This window comes from Podarcis vaucheri (assembly GCF_965113315.1).
Source record: "Podarcis vaucheri genome assembly, chromosome: 13".
Taxonomy (NCBI): Eukaryota; Metazoa; Chordata; class Lepidosauria; order Squamata; family Lacertidae; genus Podarcis; species Podarcis vaucheri.
In genome coordinates, this window is record NC_138751.1 from 24,089,194 (window position 1) to 24,110,046 (window position 20,853).

At 44.8% G+C, this 20,853-nt stretch overlaps 1 protein-coding gene across 2 annotated transcripts; it reads right to left on the reverse strand.

The window, feature by feature from the left end:
• Positions 1–1,235: 1,235 nt before the first annotated feature.
• LOC309517183 (von Willebrand factor A domain-containing protein 5A-like) lies at positions 1,236–19,046 on the reverse strand. 2 transcript variants are annotated; one of them, XM_082196273.1, is made up of 18 exons: positions 18,815–19,046; positions 17,250–17,349; positions 15,690–15,892; positions 14,405–14,627; positions 12,304–12,476; positions 11,860–11,977; positions 10,926–11,098; positions 10,342–10,430; positions 8,950–9,094; positions 8,331–8,410; positions 7,912–8,026; positions 7,095–7,259; positions 6,387–6,490; positions 5,533–5,735; positions 4,678–4,905; positions 2,387–2,514; positions 2,078–2,201; positions 1,236–1,804 (listed from the first exon to the last, which is right to left on the reverse strand). In XM_082196273.1, the coding sequence occupies exons 2-18, from the start codon at positions 17,323–17,325 to the stop codon at positions 1,725–1,727; spliced, it is 2,427 nt and encodes an 808-aa protein (XP_082052399.1). In that variant the 5' UTR covers positions 17,326–17,349; positions 18,815–19,046; the 3' UTR covers positions 1,236–1,724. The 2 variants fall into 2 exon arrangements, with proteins under 2 accessions (XP_082052399.1, XP_082052398.1); XM_082196272.1 differs by having other exon boundaries at positions 17,250–17,359; positions 18,815–19,045.
• Positions 19,047–20,853: the final 1,807 nt, after the last annotated feature.

A 20,853-nucleotide genomic window follows, 5' to 3' on the forward strand; every position in this document is an offset into this window, starting at 1 on the left:
ATATGGCTTTAGCAGAAATGTTATAAGGAATTAAGTATAAATAGATCAATAGAGCATTAAAGGGAACAAAATAAGGTTAGAATGTGTTAAGATAATTATAGGATAGAAAACAGAGGAATAATAATAATAATAATAATTTATTATTTATACCCCGCCCATCTGGCTGGGTCTCCCCAGCCACTCTGGGCGGCTTCCACAGAAACCAAAAAACACTAAAATATCATACATTAAAAGCTTCCCTGAATAGGGCCGCCTTAAGATGTTTTCTGAATGTCAGGTAGTTTTCCATCACCTTGACATCCGATGGGAGGGCATTCCACAGGGCGGGCGCCACCACCGAAAAGGCCCTCTGCCTGGTTCCCTGTAGCTTCGCTTCTCGCAATGAGGGAACCGCCAGAAGGCCCTCGGCGCTGGACCTCAGTGTCCGGGCAGAACGATGGGGGTGGAGACGCTCCTTCAGGTATACTGGGCCGAAGCCGTTTAGGGCTTTAAAGGTCAACACCAACACTTTGAATTGTGCTCGGAAACGTACTGGGAGCCAATGTAGGTCTTTCAAGACCGGTGTTATGTGGTCTCGGCGGCCGCCCCCAGTCACCAGTCTAGCTGCCGCATTCTGGATTAGTTGTAGTTTCCGAGTCACCTTCAAAGGTAGCCCCACGTAGAGCGCATTGCAGTAGTCCAAGCGGGAGATAACTAGAGCATGCACCACTCTGGCCAGACAGTCAGCGGGCAAGTAGGGTCTCAGCCTGCGTACCAGGTGGAGTTGGTAGACAGCTGCCCTGGATACAGAATTGACCTGTGCCTCCATGGACAGCTGTGAGTCCAAAATGACTCCCAGGCTACGCACCTGGTCCTTCAGGGGCACAGTTACCCCATTCAGGACCAGGGAGTCCTCCACACCAGCCCGCCCCCTGTCCCCCAAAAACAGTACTTCTGTCTTGTCAGGATTCAACAGGAAGATGGAAAGGAATTGCTGAAATAATTAATTGATGTGGAATACAAAAAGGGAGGTGTGAGGAAGTCGTGGAAATAAGCAAATGAAAGATATGACATTGAAATTGTTTAATGTGTTTTAAATGGTCTTTGTTTTGTTTTATTTGTCTTATGTGTTAGTGTTTTGTAGTGTTTTTGTATTGTATTGTGTTGTTTTTTGTTTGTTTTTTTCTTTTTGCTTCTTGTTTGTTTGTAGTGTTTAAATTTTTGGAAACTCAATAAATATTATTATTTTTTTAAAAAAAAAAGCATCATGGGATTTGTAGCTCACCATGACATATCAATTGATAAGTTCTTTGCCTACACTTCATATGACCAAACAACATTGAGGCAAGTAACTGTTGCACTTTGCATAAAATACCTGCACACCTTTTTCTTTATTGAAACTCACCCAACCCCTAACTCAAACTGTGAACATGTTCTCCCAAAACATTTCCCACACACAATCCAGTTGCCTATTACAGTTCTCTTTCCGCTCTCTCAGTACATGTTTATGAATGGAGTGCATAGGGAACATCACTGATATTACTGCAGTAAGTTAAAGCATCTTTGAAGAACTGATACCCTATTGAGGAAAAGAGACACATCTGAAGTAAGTCCAAAAGACAGAAGGCTCATGAAAGTACAATAGGCATGCAGATGGAACAATGAGATACTCTTGAAGGGAAGAAAAAGCAAGTGCCAAAACTCCAGTGAAATATATAAGGATTATGCTGGCAAGAGGGGGAAGCTCAGAGCCCAAAGACCTCAGCACTGACGTCACATCCCAAGAAGGTATTCCCAGCCTTCACACACTCAGCAAGTTTAGGCCCTGCAACAAAAAGGGATACAAGATGGTTATTTCAGTATGGCACCAGCAAGCAGTTTCCTGACAGACCCCTAAGCTGTCTATCCATAGCAAACACAGTAAAAATGGCAGTAAAAATCACACTAAGAACAAAATAAATAAACAAATAAACAATTTATGTTGCAAGCTAAATGACAAATTAAAATGCACACTTTGATTTCCTTCCTCCACCGTTCCTCTCTCTCTCTCTCTCTCTCTCTCACACACACACACACACACACACACACACACACTCACCTGCGCTCTCATGGAGCCATCCCACGGCTTTTGCCTCTAATAGCTGCCAGATATCACTACGTTCTGCAAAGTGGACATGTAGCCAGAGAACGACAAGAACTGTTGTCCATGCAGTTTGGAGCACCTGAGATTATGTGCAGGGAAGGGGAGGAAAACAGCAAGTGATTCTCACTCATCCTGTCAGGGACACCTCCAATGCCTGCCCCCATGGGGACCCCCACCTTGGATGGATCCAAGAATGATTTCTATCTTCAAGGGCCCATCCAGGTGAAGACACAGAAGAGCGTACGAGCTTTCCAAATGTCCTACCTGAGTAGGCATTTTCCCCAGAATCTCTGCTTCACCCAGACCTAGTATGCTGAGCAGGTTGGCATCAAGGGACCAGGAACCATCAGCATTCTGCAGGGAGACTAGCCTCAAGAGAAGGGATTCATTTGCTGTTGGGGAAATAAAGAAAAAATTGCACACCTTGCAAGCATTTCCTTTATTCTTCCTCTATTCTCCAAAGGGTTTTGAAAATCCATGAAAACAAAGAAAGGTCACAATCTGTGGAACTCAGGAAATAATGTATGAAAGTGTACAGGATTGTTTACAACACCATTCTGGAATCATTTGATACATGTTGTGGGAGCCTTTGGGAAGCCTTGAATGCTGGACACTTAGAAGAAGACGGATTCAGTACCACATGATTGCAAAGAGAATTATTACCCCACTGCCAGCTCCCGAGGTCTGGGCATGGTAGCTGAGCTTTCAGGCTTCCCAGATCTACTTTATGCCTTAAACCAGGGGTGGGAAACTTTTTAAAGCCACACTGATACCTGCCCAACAGGTAATATATGACATCAGGTATGGGGCACATGACCATGGTTCAGACCAAATGGACAGGCCTAGTAGGTCATATTTGGCCCATGGGCCAGAGGTTCCCCACCAAATTATGCCTTGGATTGGAGCGCATTTCTTTCTGTATCTGCACCCATTTGAACCATTCTTTAAGATTGGCCTCCAAGGCTCATTGACCTGGTGTCAAGTAGGGTCAAATTAGCAGGCACTACACATAGCACCTTTTCAATGGTGGCCCCAGCTTACGGTCTCCCTCTCTGAGCATGTACAGGCAAAACTCTGAATGCTGTTTGTGCCAGCTGGGAAGGAGAAGAGAGATGGCAAAGTCCATCAAATCCATATGCAAGTCTCTAGCTGACAGCTCTACTGACCCTGATGTCTGTGAGCTTCCTTGGGATGGGGAAGGAGAGAGAAACACCAGCTGTAGCTTACTGCTACCCCGTGTGTGTGTGTATGTGTGTGTGTGTGTGTTTTCTCTGTTGCTACTGTGGATAAGGGAGAGAAGTGTATTACGGTGAATGCTAGGGGGCATTCACTATACTGCTCAGGGTGAGAGCCTGGATAGTTTGGAGAGTAGGGGTAAAAGATGTTAAGTTACTCAAAAGCCTCAGGGTGAGAGTCTGTTGGCACAGAGTGAGCCCTCTTTGTGAGAGAGACAGAGAGGGGGTGACTGCCAAAGTGGGGAAATGAGGTGAGACCTGTTGCTAAGACTTTTCATTCTTTAATCTGTTTCAGTCTGTTTCTATCTAGGTATTTGGTTAAATTTGAAATATTAATTTTTACTGCTGTTTTGCTTGTTTACCTTGATAAATTGTTGTTTATTGGACCTGCTTATAATTTTTGTATCCTGTTTTTCTCTAATTATTTTCATTACTTTGCTCCCCACTCTGGAATTGAAAAGTAAAAGTAATAAGTAAGTAAATAAGTAAATATGAGCCCTATAGTGTTAGCTTTAAAAGCATACCTTTCTGTTCCAAGCTGCATTTAATCTATATTTTAGTGCTCTGTATTTAACTTCTATTTTCAATTTCTCATTATTGGCTACCTTGATGTTTTAGTCCAAGTGTATTTTTAATAGATTGCAGCTTTCTAGATTAATATGTTGTGAGAGCCACCTGGATGGACTTTGAATTAATTATAAATTATATAAATGATAAATGCAAACAGAATAAATTCCACATGAATCATAATGAACTGAGTCATCCCCACCTGCAAAGTTCCCCTCCTTCACTTACATAGTCCTTTCCTTCTTTCCATATATTGAAGAGATAAGATGTGTGACAGAATCTGGATTTAAGAGTGGGATTTTATTATGCATGGACACTTAAACCTTCTGCTTTTTTCCAAAAACGTATTATTAATCAACTATACATGCTGCTAAATAGAGGTAAGTTATTGTCTCAACTCTCAAGCATGCTTATTTTGCATGCCCAACCATTTGTACACCACATAGTGATTCTGAAGATCTCTGTGACTTAATCTCTGGAGGCAGCAAGTGGTCAGAGGGTGGGAAATCTCCTGCCACAGATCCTAGTCTCTTGGCAATGACTTCTAATTGGTGGCACTCTGCACCTGATTTCTCCCTGCAATAGACATTATCCTTCCAAGTTCTTGACCAAGATACTGATAAGAAGGAAAGGAGGGAGGAGAATCTGTAAATGTTAAGACTAAGAAATCCAACATGATCTGGGGTTTCTTAGCACATAAATCTAAACAAGGATGTAGTGCAAACTCACATCCTGTTGCAATCCTACACTTACTTGGGAGACTGGCATGGTCAAACACTGCATTCTGATCATTAAGGAACTCTCCAGTAGTGGAATAACTTCTCCAACCTCTGGTACTGCTGGCAAAAAGGGTGGATGCTGAGAAATAGAGCTTTGAGGAAAATTCTAAAGCTCTCCGCAAAATACTCTCACATCTGGAAGGTTCGCACTTATATTCATAACGGCAGTGATCACTTTCGAGTATAGCAGCCCACAAAGAGCCTAAAAAGAGATAGAGCACAAGTAATACTGAAGTTGGTGTTTTCCACCATATCCCAGGCACAAGACAAAGAAAAAAGAGCAGGGGTCAGCAACCTTTTTCAGCCATGGGCTGGTCCACTGTCTGTCAGACCTTGTTGGGGGGTGGAATATATTTGGGAGGGGTGAATGAATTCCTATGCCCCACAAAAAAACCACTTTAAATAAAAAGACACATTCTACTCATGTAAAAACATGCTGATTCCTGGACCATCCGCAGGCCGGATTGAGAAGGTGATTGGGCTGCATCTGGCCCCTGGGCCTTAGGTTGCCTCTCTCTGAAATAAAGGGACAAATAGCCACCTTAAGTGGTGAGGCCTTGGTGAGGAAGCCAGTCTACAACATTCTTTCAGTTTCTTTTACATCCATCCTACCAAACACAAAAAAATCTCTATAGTCATTCTTAGTTCTTCTCCAGCTTTCATGCCATCACCAAAGCCCCTTTTATTTGTTTCAGTATAAATCTCAGGCCCCCTATCTTGAAGTTTATCTACTGCTGTCATATCACACTGCTCTGCTAGTTTCCTCCAAGTCCCAGTACTTGTTGATTTTCACTGTTCCCCTCCCCTATAACGCTTCAGTGCTCCGTACTATTTGGATATGGAATCTCTCTGAATTCAACAGGGGCTTGAAGCGGCTCGCCCCGTTCCATATTCACTACCACGTAAGCAGTCTGAGCAGACAGCACCCCAGAGCTCAGGCTGGTCTCCAGCACCAGCTGCTGCTTTGCTGTCGATCTCGTTTCCTCCAGTTCTTTCAAAACAGCCTGAGCTGCCAGTCGGTGAACAGGAAGCCTGTAGAGAGACAAAGGGTGGGGAGGAAAGTGCAAGGTAGAATTTGAAGTGGAAGGTGTGGTGGGTGGTGATGGCTTCATGGCCCACCCCTTTCTGGTATTCCCTGGGGGTGGACAGCATTATAATAGACTGCTGCCAACTTCAAAGGTCAATTTCATTGAAGATAAAGCCATGAATGGCTACTAGCCTTTACGACTGTGTACTACCCTCCAGTATCAGAGGTGATATTTTGGGAATCACAAGTGAGAAGAATCCTGTTGGACTCAGATCCTGCCTGCATGTTTCCTATAGGCATCTGAATTGCCACCGTGCTGGATTAGAAGGGCCTTTGGCATCATCTCACAGGACAATATGTTCCTAATCATTAGACAGGATGAAGCTCCTGCCTGAGTCTCCTCTGTCAACTGCGCCTCCTATCATCCCTGGCCATTGGCCATCCTGACTGGTGCTGGTGGCAGAATGAGTCCAACAACAACCAGAGGGCCAAAGGTTCTTCCTTCCTCCTCTCTTTATAATTTCTGTTTAATATATCTGGTCTCAAATTTTAGCTTTCAGGAACAAATACATTTTTGAAAGTTAGACAGTACTTTCCAATGCAGCTGCATGTAAAGAGCAAAGTGGGGAGGGGGAAAGCGGGGTGGGGAGTCCAACCTGTCATTCTCCTCTGCCTCAAGTCGAAAGTCCATCTTCTCTGTGAAAGTCTGGCCTTGCATGCTGTACTGGAGCACAACAGAACCCTCTGGGAGGTCAGAGGTCTGCAGGAAAGAAATAAAAGCATCAGGTGAAGTAGTGCTTGACAATGGTGGGTACCCTGGTTGGTGTAAAAGGGCCAGTAGCTCACAGGGACAAAGCCAAAAGAGAGACTAGCATTTTACCTTCTTATTTTGGCAGATTTAGAGAAATGAGCATGAATGTTCATGTGCAGGGCCAGCCCTGCCGTTTGGCAAACTGATGCAGTTACCTTAGAAGACAGATGCATTGGGGCAGCAATTTCTAGTTAATTTTAAGTTTAGTACAGACTACACATGGCCTTCTTTGACCAAACTGTGGGAGGCAGTGGAAGACAGAAGTGCCTAGCGTGCTCTGGTCCATGGGGTCACGAAGAGTCGGACACGACTAAACGACTAAACAACAACACATGGCCTTCCCCATAATGAAGAGAGAGAGCATCCCCATCCACTCTCAACCTATTTCCCTGTGTTATCCCTGGATAAGTTTAGTTTCCACAACATTATCATATCATTTTCCTCCACCACCTTGGCCCCCAACTCTGGTGCACCTCATCACACATCACGCATCACATTGATTTTGCCCACCAACTACGGGTATGTATCCCACCATTATACTGGGCCTACTTGCCTGTTGCTGCCCGCAGATCTGAGCGTACATGAGGCAGCGTTCCCCTGCAAAGATGGCCTGAGTGCTTGACCCCAGAAGCACAGCCTCGAGGCCAGGAGGCAAATGCCACTCTAGTTTAATGTGCTTCACTTCCGGCTGCAGAGAACACTTCAGAGATCGCAGTGCCTGTGAAACACAAATGATCTCACAATCAAGGGGGACGAGAGATCAAACATAGCTTGGGGAGAAAACTTATAGCAAGATCTGTTGGGATGGGCAGGGATAGGATCTGGTGGATATCTGGCTGAGCTATGTATGAGGTCCCTGACACAGCTGTACCACACCAGCTTAACTCCCTCATCCTTGGCTCAGCCAAGAAATACACACGTATCTCCCTCTCCTGGTTTGGGTGGGACCCAATTGGCTGAGCAGATCTTATGTGTGAGCCCTGAAAGGGGGGTGTTTGGGGGTGAGACCATAGAGGGCTGTATCCCAAGCCTGCTCAGCTCAGTAATGAGACATGGCAACCGGGTGTAACCTAAGCTGGCAAAAAGGGTGGTGTAACTCAAACACCATTTTAAAACCTTGTTTCCACCCTGCCAGGTAGAAGTCCAAAAACTACTGGAGAGCCACAAGGTCTTAATCCCTGGTCCATTCTGATTGGCAGTAGCTCTCCAGAAGCTAAGACAGAAGTCTTTCCTAGACTTACCTAGAGATGGCAGGGATTGAACCTGAGGCATTCTGCATGCCCTCAACCACTGAGCCCTGGCTCTTCACCCAAGTGTTGGATGGGGTCTGTCAGATCATGGTGATGGAGACAAAACACCAGGACACTCACCTTGGCCTGCATTTGCTCCTTGCTCCTGATGAATTCAGCTCTGCCACCACTTGCTTCAGCAATGCCACCTATGAAGTATGAGGAAGTCCCTTCACCAATCCCAAAGGAGAAGCATCTGTATGACAGTGGGGGAAAGGTCAATGCTCTACTCTATCCCATTGTGCATGTTTCAAGAAGTATCCACCATCAAGGCTTGCTAACCATAGTATCGTGACACTCCTGGTGGGTAAAATTGAGTGTTTCTCAAGTAAGCACCACTGGGACCTGAAAAGGCTGGCACGATCCATCCCATACTTTCCTGCTTCCTCAAGTTTCCAGCCATGCTCAACCAGACTCTTCCTCCAACCCCATTTCACAGGGCTAGTTTACTTAAAATTAAATGTCAGTCACCCTACCACAATCTCACACCCTGTTCTCACCTGTGGGACTTACTGTGACTCTGAACTTCAGCAATGACCTCATCTATGTTAGATACCTCTCCATCTGTGAAAACAAAGACCTGGAGAAAAATAGGGGTGTATAAAGTTAACTTGGAAGTCTGTGCACGCGCGCACGCGCATGCGCGCACACACACACACACTTCTTCTATCCCTTGGGGAGGAACAAAGTTGCATGGTTCAGACTTGCTTGCAGTTCACAGCAACTAGGATCAATTTTCCAGCCCACTGGATACATTCCAAATCCCTCTTGAGATCATAACTTGGCTCTCTAAAATACAGTAGTATATTATTTAATTTATTTCATTAACTGTATATACCAACTGATTGTAATTCTTTTTTAAAATCAAACAAAGGAAATCATTTGTTTTAAGTGAATAGCCAGGGTGTTGTCATTTGAGCAGATATAATTTGGGCGGTGGGGGTTACATCTCCTACCTGTCAAACAGGGATGAAACTAGCTGAGACTACTTTTTTTGCCCTTGTTGTATTGGTTGAGATTATACCATGAAGAGAGGAGATAAATTAAAGGCAATTGTTATGTAGCCACATGGAACTGCAATTAATTTATTTCACATACATGAAGGTGTGATGAATTTACCTGACGGCCATATCCTTCTCTACATGGCTGGCTGTAAATGGCCTTCAGTGGTTGCAGAATCTCTGTGCCACCCAAATTAGCCTGCAGGTCCAACACTCCCCGCAGGGACTCCAACATGGTCTGTTGTGTGTACTTGACACTCTTCCTGCAGAGGTCATCAGAGAGTAAAAGTAATGCAAAGGACTGCTCTCCTGTACTATATTCCCACTTCCACACACCCATTAATCCCAGAGCTGCATACTTTATTTAACAAAGCCCAATATCAGTATAATAATTAAAAAGTGTGCTTTTTTAAAAAAATGAATTTGTGGATGCTTGGCTCCCCAGAACCTAATGAAATCAAAAGCCAACCCACTTAGGTTTGCCAGTTTCTCTCTTAAATAGATGCTGGCAACAGGTATTTTAATTAATTGTCCACTTTTAAACCACTGGATCAAATTTGCTTAATTAGTATACTATGAACAATCAAAGAAGGTGCCTTAAAGGACAATTCTGAATAAATAGAACTGGGTGGCCTGAAGGCTGCATGCTGCCCTCAAGGCGTTTTTAGTGGTCCTCGGGAACATTTGATCTCCCCCACCAGCCCTTATGCTACTTTCCCCAAGCCCTGCAAGTGAGGTGCTGGGCTTTGGAAAAGAGACATGAGGGCTCTTTCCCAGCTTTGGAAAGGAGGTGGAGGCCCCTCTAGGACCCTTTGTTCAGCCCCCCCCCAATGAAATTGCTAAAAGCAGAGATCAATTAGATAAACCCTACACCTTGTGGGTAGTAGTCAACTTTCTCAGAGTACACCTACTGAAATTAACAAAGATGACTAAGTTAGGGTGCATTAATTTCCATGGGTCTACTCTACACCCCCATGTATGTTTTAGAGATTTTGATATTTTAGAATCTTTGGCTCCTTATACTGCAAACTACATTGAGATGTTTTATATACAGTAAGCAGTATATTAGTTGACTAAATTGTTTTAACCAATTTTAATATTGTATGTTTGCATGGTTGCAACCCACCCTGGGATCTTATGATGAAGGGCAAATAAGAAAGCAAACTAATAGTAGGAAGAGGAGTAAAAAAATAAAAGAACAAACATTGATAAACTGGAGGCTGTGTTCAAGGCAGCCTTCTTCATCCTGGGTCCCATACATTGTTGGACTACCACTCCCATCATCCCTGGCCATTGAGAGTTGTAACCCAACAACATCTGGGAACCCAAGAACACCAGTTAGGGGAAGCAAAGCTGCAGAAAGCAAGAGATGGAGAAGGGAGGACAAGTGGATGGTATTACGTAGTACTGTTGTTGTTTTATGATGCATAGTATCTTTTTATGCTGTTGGTCATCCTGGGCTTCCTTTGGGAAGATGAACAAAATAAATAAATAATACTTGGTCACTTACCGGTAGAATGAGTAATAGGAGGATCCAAATGCATAGATGTTGAAGTAACATCCCAGAGGAAGACTCTTCAAAAGGAAAATCAGGGTCTCCTAAGGCAAAAGGTATTGTCACCCTGGGTCACCTAGCCGTCCCAAACTAGACTGTTGACACTGTCTCAGCAATAAAGCCCTCAGTCCTAACCTAGACCCATACACTTCCATGCATCACTCTCTGCCCATCTGATCTCACCTTGCCTATAGGACCGAATTCTATTCTACCCATGAGAGTCAGATCCCTAAATAGTCTTTATCAGCCTGTCTGGAATTACATTAAACTGGCTGCCACTCTAATTCTTGAAGCAAGAACACAAAACATCCATCATAGTCAAGCAGGAAGAAAGGGATATCCCATCCCAAGTCTTTTCCATAAATGAGTAATGGAAAATTTCAGCTTGAAACTGGAAGTTCAGTCTGCATGCAATCTAGTCGTCTATGGCTGTGAGTTCAACCACCTCCCTTTAATCTCCTCTCCTGTAAACCCAACATATCATCCTCCCTTGGCTATAGGTTCTTCCATCACATCCCTTTCATCTTGCCAGGTGGCACCTTGGCACTCTGAATGCGGGTTGTGGCTTCAGAGTTACTTCTGGTGCTGTAGCTCATGCTGCTAGAGCAATCCATCAAGAACAGGAATTCGCCTGTTGCATTCAGGCCTGGCTTTGGGGCAGGAGGACTGGGATACAGGGTAAGCAAAAGCACGTGGTCTCCCATCAGTGAACCTGTATTATGAGACAGGGGAAAAGAGATTGGAGTAAGCAGACATTTCCACCCAAGGCTGTTCCCTAGTCATTGTACTGGACAAGCTGCATTTCATGTACCCAGCCCAAGCTCTGCTTCCAAGACCTCCCTTTCCACCAGGATGGGGAAGAATTCAGTTATTTGCAGTTTGTGATACAATTAACAAACCAAAATGCAGCTATATTTCAAAATCCATACTTCTCTTAATTATGCAATGCAGTTCTCCATTTTAAAAAGTGTACAGAATGCATACATTTGGATCAATTGTGCATAAAAATGCATATTTTTTAGTAAAAACAGCATAGAAAAATGTATTATATGGGTAGAAATGCTTTCAAAATAAAGTGTGCATTAGGAAAATGTACAGTGGTACCTCGGGATGTGAACGGGATCCGTTCTGGAGCCCCATTCGCATCCCGAACGGAACGCAAGATGCGTCAGCACGTGTGCAGGTCATGTTTTGCTGCTTCCGCACATGCGTGTGATGTCATTTTGAGCGTCTGCATATACGCGAGCGGCGAAACCCGGATGTAATGTATTCCGTTACTTCCGGGTTGCCGCGGAGCGCAACTTGAACGCGCTCAACCTGAAGCTCATTCAACTCGAGGTATGACTGTACTAAAAAAATTACTGTGAGTAAAAATAATTGTAAACTAATACAGAAAAGTGGTGAACTGAACTTAGGAAAACAAGAAACTGAAACTGACAGATTTGCTCATCCTTAACTCTAGCCCTTGCTCACCTGGATCTGCTCCTGGCTTCCCAACCTCTAGCAGGAGACTGGGCTTACGAACCACCTCCTTGTAATATATCAGCAGCTCCACATCTCGATTAAGGCAGTATCCTTCAGTGAGGGAAATCTTTGGCAGGGGTACAATAAGCAAAAGCAAGAGTTGAAACCTGGGTATGACATCATGCTAGCTCCAAAAGACTGCAGCAGCAGTAGCAGCTCAGTTTTCCCTTTACAGGGAACCTATAAGGTCAAGTTGTATTCAGGCCTTCAGGAAGAAAAGCATGCCCTTCCTGAAAGCCCTTAATGCCAACTCTTCACTATGGGCTGACATAAACCCAGACCTACTCAGAGTCAACCCAGTGTCATTAATGAACCCTAATTAGTCATGTTCATTAACTTCTGTCGATCTATTCTGAGTAGCACTGAATACCACCCCACCTCAGCATCCTTTACCTGGGCTGTAGTGTGGTCTTCTGTTGCATACTGCAGGGGTGTGAGGGTGCAATTTGACTTCACATGAGAGATTCCATATGGAGAATGCAGTGTAGCACTGAGGCTGAGCTTGTAGGGGAGCTCCCTCTCAGGCACTCGTGGTATGTCCTGTACGAAGCTGCTCTCTTCTGACCCTGCACAGGGACACAATCAATGCCATGAGAGAACGTGAGCAAAATGACCTTCTCAGATGTATACACTAAGTTCTGAAAAATTGTCCTACATCCAGGATTTCAACCAATGTGTCCTTGATGCCCACCAAGCCCCTGCCCCTCTCAATTGTAAAAAAATGTTTTCAGGTGAGTTTTGTGTTGTTTTGTTGAGCAAGTTACCTGGTTGTGTGGGCGGGAGGTTGGCATGTATTGTTTATTTTCAGGTGCTGTTTTCTGCCTCTTTGGGAAAGGAGACTCTGAGGACTGCCAGGTTTTCTTCTGTGGAACAGATATTTTGTGGTGCCCACAATAGTTTCTCCAATTTCCAGATGTTCCCTCAGGTCCATGAAGGCAGAATCCTGCCCTTCGTAGTTCCATGACAGAGGCAAATGTTAGCCTGAGAAACTGGATTGGTGGAGTTTTGGGGAAGATACAAATAGCATTGACGAGGCTTAGGGAACTTCTGACCTGTGGGTCAAAACAGGCATAGCAGCACAGGAGCCAGTGGCGTAGCGTGGGGGGTGCCAGGGGTGCCGGCCGCACCAGGCGCAACATCTGGGGGGCGCACTCGCTGCCTCCGGAGTCGCCGAAGAGCCTCAGGCGCAGGCTGTAGCGGAGCCGCATGTCTCGCGGAACCGACGAGCTGTGCGCGCGTCCGGGCTGAAGGCGCCCGGCAGGCAGCGGCTCTCCGCGCTCGCCGCGGAGGGCGCGCCAGGCAGCCCCTCCTCACAGCCCTGCCTCCGCCGGTGCTGCTGCAGCTGCTGGGCCGTTGCATTTTCCTCACCTCTCTGCCCCCCTCCTCCTCCGGGCAAGCGGCGTCGTTTGGGCGGCAGCGCCAGCGGCAACTCACAGGTTAGGGGTTAGGGGGGCGAAAATTACTTGCCTTGCCCCGGGTTAGGGGGCGCAAATTACTTGCGTTGCCCCGGGTGCTGACAACTCACGCTACGCCGCTGACAGGAGCCAACTCCCAGGGGCTGAAGTCCCTCCAGTCCCCTCCCCCATGAAATATTTGAGGGGCCAGCCCTCCCCAAGTTGATAAGCATTGTCATTCAAATGATATGCATGTGCCACGTCTTGTGATCGATTATGTATGGCGGAGCTTACTCCTCCCCCCTGATGTTTTATTCAAGTTGGCATCCCTGCAACAGGAGACCATTTTGACCCACTCCCACTACCTATCCCACACCTGACAACAGATGTGGAGCAAGAAAAGATGAGGCTGCAAAGGAACAATCAGGAGCATAATGCATTCTACTGCTCATTGGCAAGTAAGGCTCACTGACAGTGCCATGATCTGATCCATACCAATGGTGTGTCTCACTGGGATCAGCTGTAGAAGGGGGTCTACCAGTTTAAACTTCTTAGTGCAGGCAATGGGACTCACTGTCAGTGCCCATCCACTGATGGATACTGGAAATGAGACCCTGTGAAGCTGTCCATTTGTAGAACAGGTTTGGATTCAACCCACACCTGCAAATGGACATTTCTTTTGACTCTGCAGACCAGCCTGCAGAGGGGAAAGATGCCAAGTTTAAAAGGGAAAGGGTTTTCTGGATGATAGAATACTCTCCCCAGGAAGGTTCACATGGCATGGGATTTGCGGGGCTCAGATTCAAAAGCAGACTTACCAGATGTTACCCAGGCAGAACATGACCCAGATTGGACCAATAGTCTACTTTAGAATCCACAACCCTAAGAATCCAATTACAAGGCAGTCTGAGGACAGCAAGGCTTCCCTTGCACAATTTTAAAAAAACCACGCACAGCCCAGGCTTGCACCCTGAGGAGGACACTTCAGTGCTGCTAATGGGACACACAGCTGCTTAACCTGGCAGCCAATTGGGACACAGCCAATCATCTTGATGGCAGGCTTTTTGTTGGGGCAAAGATTAGCAGCTACTGTTTCTTACCCTGAAGTGCATAGCGAGGATTCAGCACAACTGGCAGGACAAAGCGGACTGCCCCATCAGGTTCGGGAGCCAGTGCCTGGACATAGCACAGTTTCAGTGTGGCCTCTCCACTTGGTGGAAGATTACCCAGCATGCATTTGAAAATGTCTCTGGATTTGGGGTCCCTCACAAAAAACACAGATGCTTCGAGCACGGCCAACCGATCTTCATACAGTGCCTGTGCCTGAAGATGTTGAGAGACCAGAAAGAAAAAGAAAGAGATGTGAAAAGGTGGAAAGAGATGTGACAAGGACAAGGAGAAATAGATGGGGTGGGGGTCGCAGTGGCAGCCAGAAACTTGTCTGGAGGGGAGTTGCTGCTAATTTCACCTCAGATGCCTTTCTGATTTCTTCAATCTTATCATAAAGTCATAAAGCTCAGGCCGCTCTGCACACCATGGCTGTTGCCAGCCTGAGCTAGGGAAAGAGGCACACATGTGCAGCAGAGGCACCCCCGCATCCCCGCACGCCTCTTTCCCCAGCTCGGGCTGGCAGCATCTCGGGCTGTCCTCTTTTTTGCTCTTCGAGATATGGCAACCCTATCATACTTCTTCTCTACAAACAAAGGGAGAGGGAGCTGCATGCTGTGCATTAGGTGTTGTTTATGTAGTTTTTAACAGTGGTTGTTTTTAGAATACAGTGGTACCTCGGGTTACATACGCTTCAGGTTACAGACTCCGCTAACCCAGAGATAGTACCTCGGATTAAGAACTTTGCTTCAGGATGAGAACAGAAATTGTGTTCCGGCGGTGCGGCGGCAGCGGGAAGCCCCATTAGCTAAAGTGGTGCTTCAGGTTAAGAACATTTTCAGGTTAAGAACAGACCTCTGGAATGAATTAAGTACTTAACCCGAGGTACCACTGTTTTGTAATCATTTCTGAATTTTGTTTTCAAATTGTGAGTATGTTTGCCATCATGAGCTACTTTTGGCGGGGGGGGAGGGAGGGAGGATTTAAATTCAATCAAAAATTTAGTCAATAAGTTATATATTGATTGACGGTTAATTCCACTGTGCTGAAGTTGTTTGTTGACTGTGAGTGCATAAATTGTTGCTTGTTACAAGTGGCAGCAAGCGGCCTAGAGAACGTTTTGTTACTGGATGACCTATAAGTGCAGTAAATACATTTTTAAACAATGGTTTAAAACTCTTGATTCAAAGGGTTTGGAGACATGCCAATCATGGCCTTCAGCATCCCCAGAACCTCCATCCCCACCCCAACCTCCCACACTACCTTGAGCCCTCTCACCTGTTCCTTCTCCTTGATCTGGGCCTCAATTTTTGTCTCACCCATTAGACCCTCAAAGGCGTAGACAGCAGCATCAGCATCCAAGGGAAAGACAAATTCAACCTCCAGAGGGATCTTCTCTTCATTCTTGTAATGAAGTTCAGACACAACATCTGCCACGAAGCCTTTGATCGCCACAGCTACAGAGATGCTTTGCAAGGGCACTGAGGCACAGAAATAGAGCTTTAAAAGAGGGATACATTTATGTACATTACAAAGCAGACAGACATCCACGGCAAAAACCTACACACCCTTGCTGGAAAGGTTGTCAGAACCAGTGCTTTTTTTCTGGGGGGACACAGGGGTACGCATACCCCTAAACAATTTGTGAATCTTTGTACTTTTTTTCGATTTTACTGTATTTATTTTTCCCGATTTGAACTGTAAAATGGTGATTTTCTTGAGTCAAAATGAGAGTACCCCTAAACATTATTTTAGGGGGGGGGAGCACTGGTCAGAACAAAAATGTTTTCAGTTGTTTCTGAAAATTGCAACTAGGGGGTGCACGTCACCAGGGTTTGATGAGGCCCTAAACTACTGAAGGTAATGGGGCCCTTTATACGTCCAGCTGTCCTTAGCCAACAACAAACAGTAACTGTTTTTTGTGTTGAATATATGCTATATGGTAATTTATGGACCTAATAAGTATCTAAAGCCATTTGCACATAACAAAATATGGATTTTATCAAAGTAATCATTGAACTGAAATGTTGCTGTATGTAGGTTTTATTTTATTTGTTTTTTATCTTATATTTTGGAAATGTACATCCAGAGGTTTTTTTTCCTTTAATTTTTTGGGGGGCCCCAAGAGAGTGGGGCCCTAAGCTATAGTTGTTTAGCTTATACACAAATCCGGCACTGCATGTCACATCTCCACAGAAATGCCATTCCACATAATAGGAGTAGCCACACCAGAAGCCCTTCTCCCAGTTACTGTGAAGTGGGAGTCTGAGATCTCTGGAACTTAAAGAAGCAGCTCTCCCGCAGACTGCAGTGACCTACTGGAAAACTATGAGATAAGGAGGTCTCTCAAGGAACCTGGTCCTGAGCAGGCTATTTATTTGAATATTTATCATCCACATTTCATAAAATAAATCAAGCCAGTTTACACCAAAAAAAAATATATAAAATCAATGTATAGATATCTTTAAAGCATAATTAGAAATATCAGTAAGACAACAGTAGATACCATCTGGTTAAAAAGAAAAACTAAGCCTCCTAAGTCACAATTTACATCAGGAGACTTAGTTTGATCAGAATCGAATATACACTTCCAGAGTTAACACTAAATAAATTACTTCTGGTAAATGAGCCACTATAGACACTAGAGGGCTATAAAAAAACTGTGTCCTGGGTTTTTTAGACTTGTCTATCCATGTACTATCTGAAACCAAAGGTGTGTCTTGGTTGCCAGATGTGAAGCTTTTTCAGCTCTCCTACCGCATTACATAAGCCAATAACCACAACTCCTGTGCACAGTTAAGCATGCACACACACATCCGAAACACTGCCCCAACCTACCTTTTTGAGGATATACTAGTCTTCTGCTTGGCATTTCTGGTGGTGGAGGCCTTTCATTCCACGCGTCTTCATCCATCCTTGTTCGGGGAAGAGACCGTACCTGTGGTGAGCCAAATTAAGCAGCATGCATTGCAAGATGGATTGACCTTGCTTTGTTGATTGACATAAATGGGGGCATCTCTCTGCATACAGACATGGCAGAGTCTTTCTCCCACACAAAAACAGAAACAACACCCACATTAATTAATTTGCTAGGGCAGGCCTAGCAAAAATATGTTACAATATACACACAAAACACATACAATTCATAAAGTGTGTGCAAGGCAACTTCCAGTAACAGCAAGGCTCCCTGTGATATAAACTCATAGAACTGTAGAATTGGAAGAGTCATCAGTCAAGCATGGATGGTCATGTCATAACCTTCAACATTTCTCCAATGAAAATAGGGACATCCGACTCAACAATAACAATTTTATTACGTATTTATACCCTGCCCATCTGACTGGGCTGCCCCAGCCACTCTGGGTGGCTTCCAACATATATCAAAACATAATAAAACTCTACAGGGCTGCCTTCAGATGTCTTCTAAAGGTTGTATTGTTATTTACCTTCTTGGCTCAGGGGTCGAATAACTCCATACCCTCCAACATTTTTCCAATGAAAATAAGAACACTCTAAAGAAAAGTGGGATGTAATCAGAAACTGAGACGGCTTCTGTAAATCCAGGACTGTCCCTGGAAAACAGGAGCAGAGGGTCTATCATGTGCAGCAATGTGGGAGGGTGAGACTAGCATGCCCTCTCCCCCTCCTCAAGTCAAACCCTCAATGTATTGTTTTAAATGCATAAGTAGGGCCATATACTTTTGCACATTTAATCACCAGTCTTAACAGAGAGGAGGAAGAGGGGGAGAGCAGCTCAGTGACAGGAAGAGTTAAAATGGTCTGACTGAGCACCACTCTTCATGGCTCAAGGGATTCTTACTAAACATTCAGGAATTTCTAAGGGATGCCCGGGCAATAGGAGGAGGTAAGGATTTCTGCTTCTTTCCATCAGTCCTATAATAATGGCTGGGGAAGGGCTTTGCCTCAGTGGTAGAGCATCTGCTTTGTACACAGAAGGACCCAGATTTAATCCCCAGCTTCTGTATGTAGGGCTGGAGAAGACGCCTAGCCAGAAACTCTGGAGAGCTACTGCCAGACAGTGTAGACAATACAGAGCTAAATGGATCAATGACCTCACTCAGTTTATACGGCAGGTTCCCGCATTGGAACAAGAAAGCAGTAACAGGATGAAGGGTCTTGCTGCAGTGGAGGGCAAGGCACATTTCTAAGGCCCTTCCAGAGAAACTCAGAATGCAGTAGTTTTGGATACCAAGTCTAGGTCAGGGGTTGAGTTTCTCAAGAGAAGAAGCTTTGCATGATGAAGAGAATGGGGCAGTGGAGCTACATGTGCAGAGGATAAGATGGTCTAGACTCTAGACTGCCATGAAGATTGTTTAGTGCAGCATTAATGGGAAGGACTCAGAATTCAAAGGGACTCCATGCAGGGGAATGATTATACTCACAGCGAGGCAGAGGATCTAGTCACCTGAGGCTCCAAAGCTCTCCCTGCAACCAGAATCCAGGGATGTTGCACGCTCTTTGATGCTACAGTGCTTCCTTTTTTCCTGTGACGCCATTAGCATCAGCACTGCAGCCAGTCCCGTCATCCCCACCCCCGTCTGGGAATGCCTGCCAAATGCACGCGTATAGTTCAGTCACAGTCAGTCTGCTTTCCAGAGTAATGACTGTGGCAATGTTCCAATGTCATCTGGAAAATTGCTCCCTCTCCTGGCAAACCAGCAGCTCATCACAAAAACTAAAATCCACAAAGCCCATCCTGAGCAGAGGAAGGTTTGGATGGGCAGAGAAAGGAAGGGGACTTGCATTACTGAGCTGCATTTGCAGCATTTGAAAAGGGTGGGAAGTACAGCTCTATGTCTCCTAGGTTTCCCATTGTTCTAATCTGAAACTCAGTCCCCAAAATTTCCACATCAGCTTGTAGAATAAAATTCACCAGCATTTTAGAGCAAATGCCTCCTAATATTTTCATTTTATTTCGTGTGTGTGTGTGTGTGTGTGTGTGTGTGTAGGGGCAGTCCAGATTAAAATGCAGGCTAGCACTGTCTGGCATTGTCTTGACAGTGCTGTCTGGGTACTGGGGGAAACTTGCCTGTGTGAGCAGCACTGATTCCACAAAAAGTTCCTGTCTGGAAGTGGTGTGTAACATTCAAAACGAGTTCTAATCCCGAACAGCTAAACATTGTTTTGAATAGTTGATTTTGTATTTTTAAAAAAAAGAAAATGAAAGTTAAGGCTGAGTCAGGCAGATTATTGACATTTCTCTTCAGCCAGGCATTTGGCTGGTTGACATTCTATGGCCTTTAAAATATGTTTGTGAGAGTGGGATTATTGGTTTGTTTTTATTCTTGCTTTTGTTTTATTATAGATCATTGTGTTCTCATTTTGTATTTTTGTGTTGTGATTTTGGGATGAAGGGCTGTATACAAAGTTTAATAATAATAAGGCTGCCTGCTTTCCAGACTGAGGATACATTTGATGAGCTTGCAGCATTAACACCCAAACAGCTCTCTCTCTCCCTCATTAGGTTCTGAGGCAGGGGGCAAACACAAAGCCTTGGACTCTTTGCACAAAGAGCAAGTCAAGCTTCCATGTCTTCCCAGCCCCAGATAAGACCAGACTGGACCCTGGCCTGCTGTTCTCCTTCCACTCAGGATGACATCACCTCCAGTCGGGGATTAGGCAGCGGCCTGCCCCCATCTTTGGGAAGCATCTTGAGCTCATAGTTTCTATGACAACACACCTGTGCTTGGCCAGCTTTTTTCAGTAATGCAAGGAGATGCTTAACAGACTTGGCTCAGGCAATTAATTTAACAAAGAGAACCAATTCGACTATTTCTGGCAGTTCCTTCTCTCCTACAGAATCCCACCATGCAGATTCTGAAGTCTCACAGCTTCAGATTGCTGCCTTCCATGACTTGAAATGTGACAGAAACAACAATGGCGAGGGGCAAATCTAATGTGTTTGGTCCCCACTGCCCCCTCTCACGTGTTGGAGTTAACAAAGTAATGCTTGAATGTGGTTACAGTGGTCAATGCTGGCATGTAGAAAACAAGTTACAGTGACCTCCATGTGTGGCCATATCATATTTACTGCCATGATCAAACTGTTTCCCTTTCACACATACGCTCATAATGGTCAGGTAGAAAAAGGGACAAACAAAATGGTTATTTGTGGAGAGAGGGGATTAGATGGGACAGAAGCAGTGATGTGTGAATTTGCCTTCTTTATTCAACCCACAGAATTCAGATTGCTTTTAACACATGGAGTCAGAGAGCACAAAGTATCCATTGCCCTCACTATTTGAGTGGCCTCACATAAAGTAAAATGAGTAAACCACCCAAGCTCAAACGCTTTGATTAAAACTTTCTAATCTGTATTGAGAAACAGCCCCAAACTCTGGTCTAACTTTGTGAGTGGCATTTACTGTAACTTGTGTTTACCTGAATGCCGTTCTTGCCATTTAGTGTCAGTTCCCAAAGG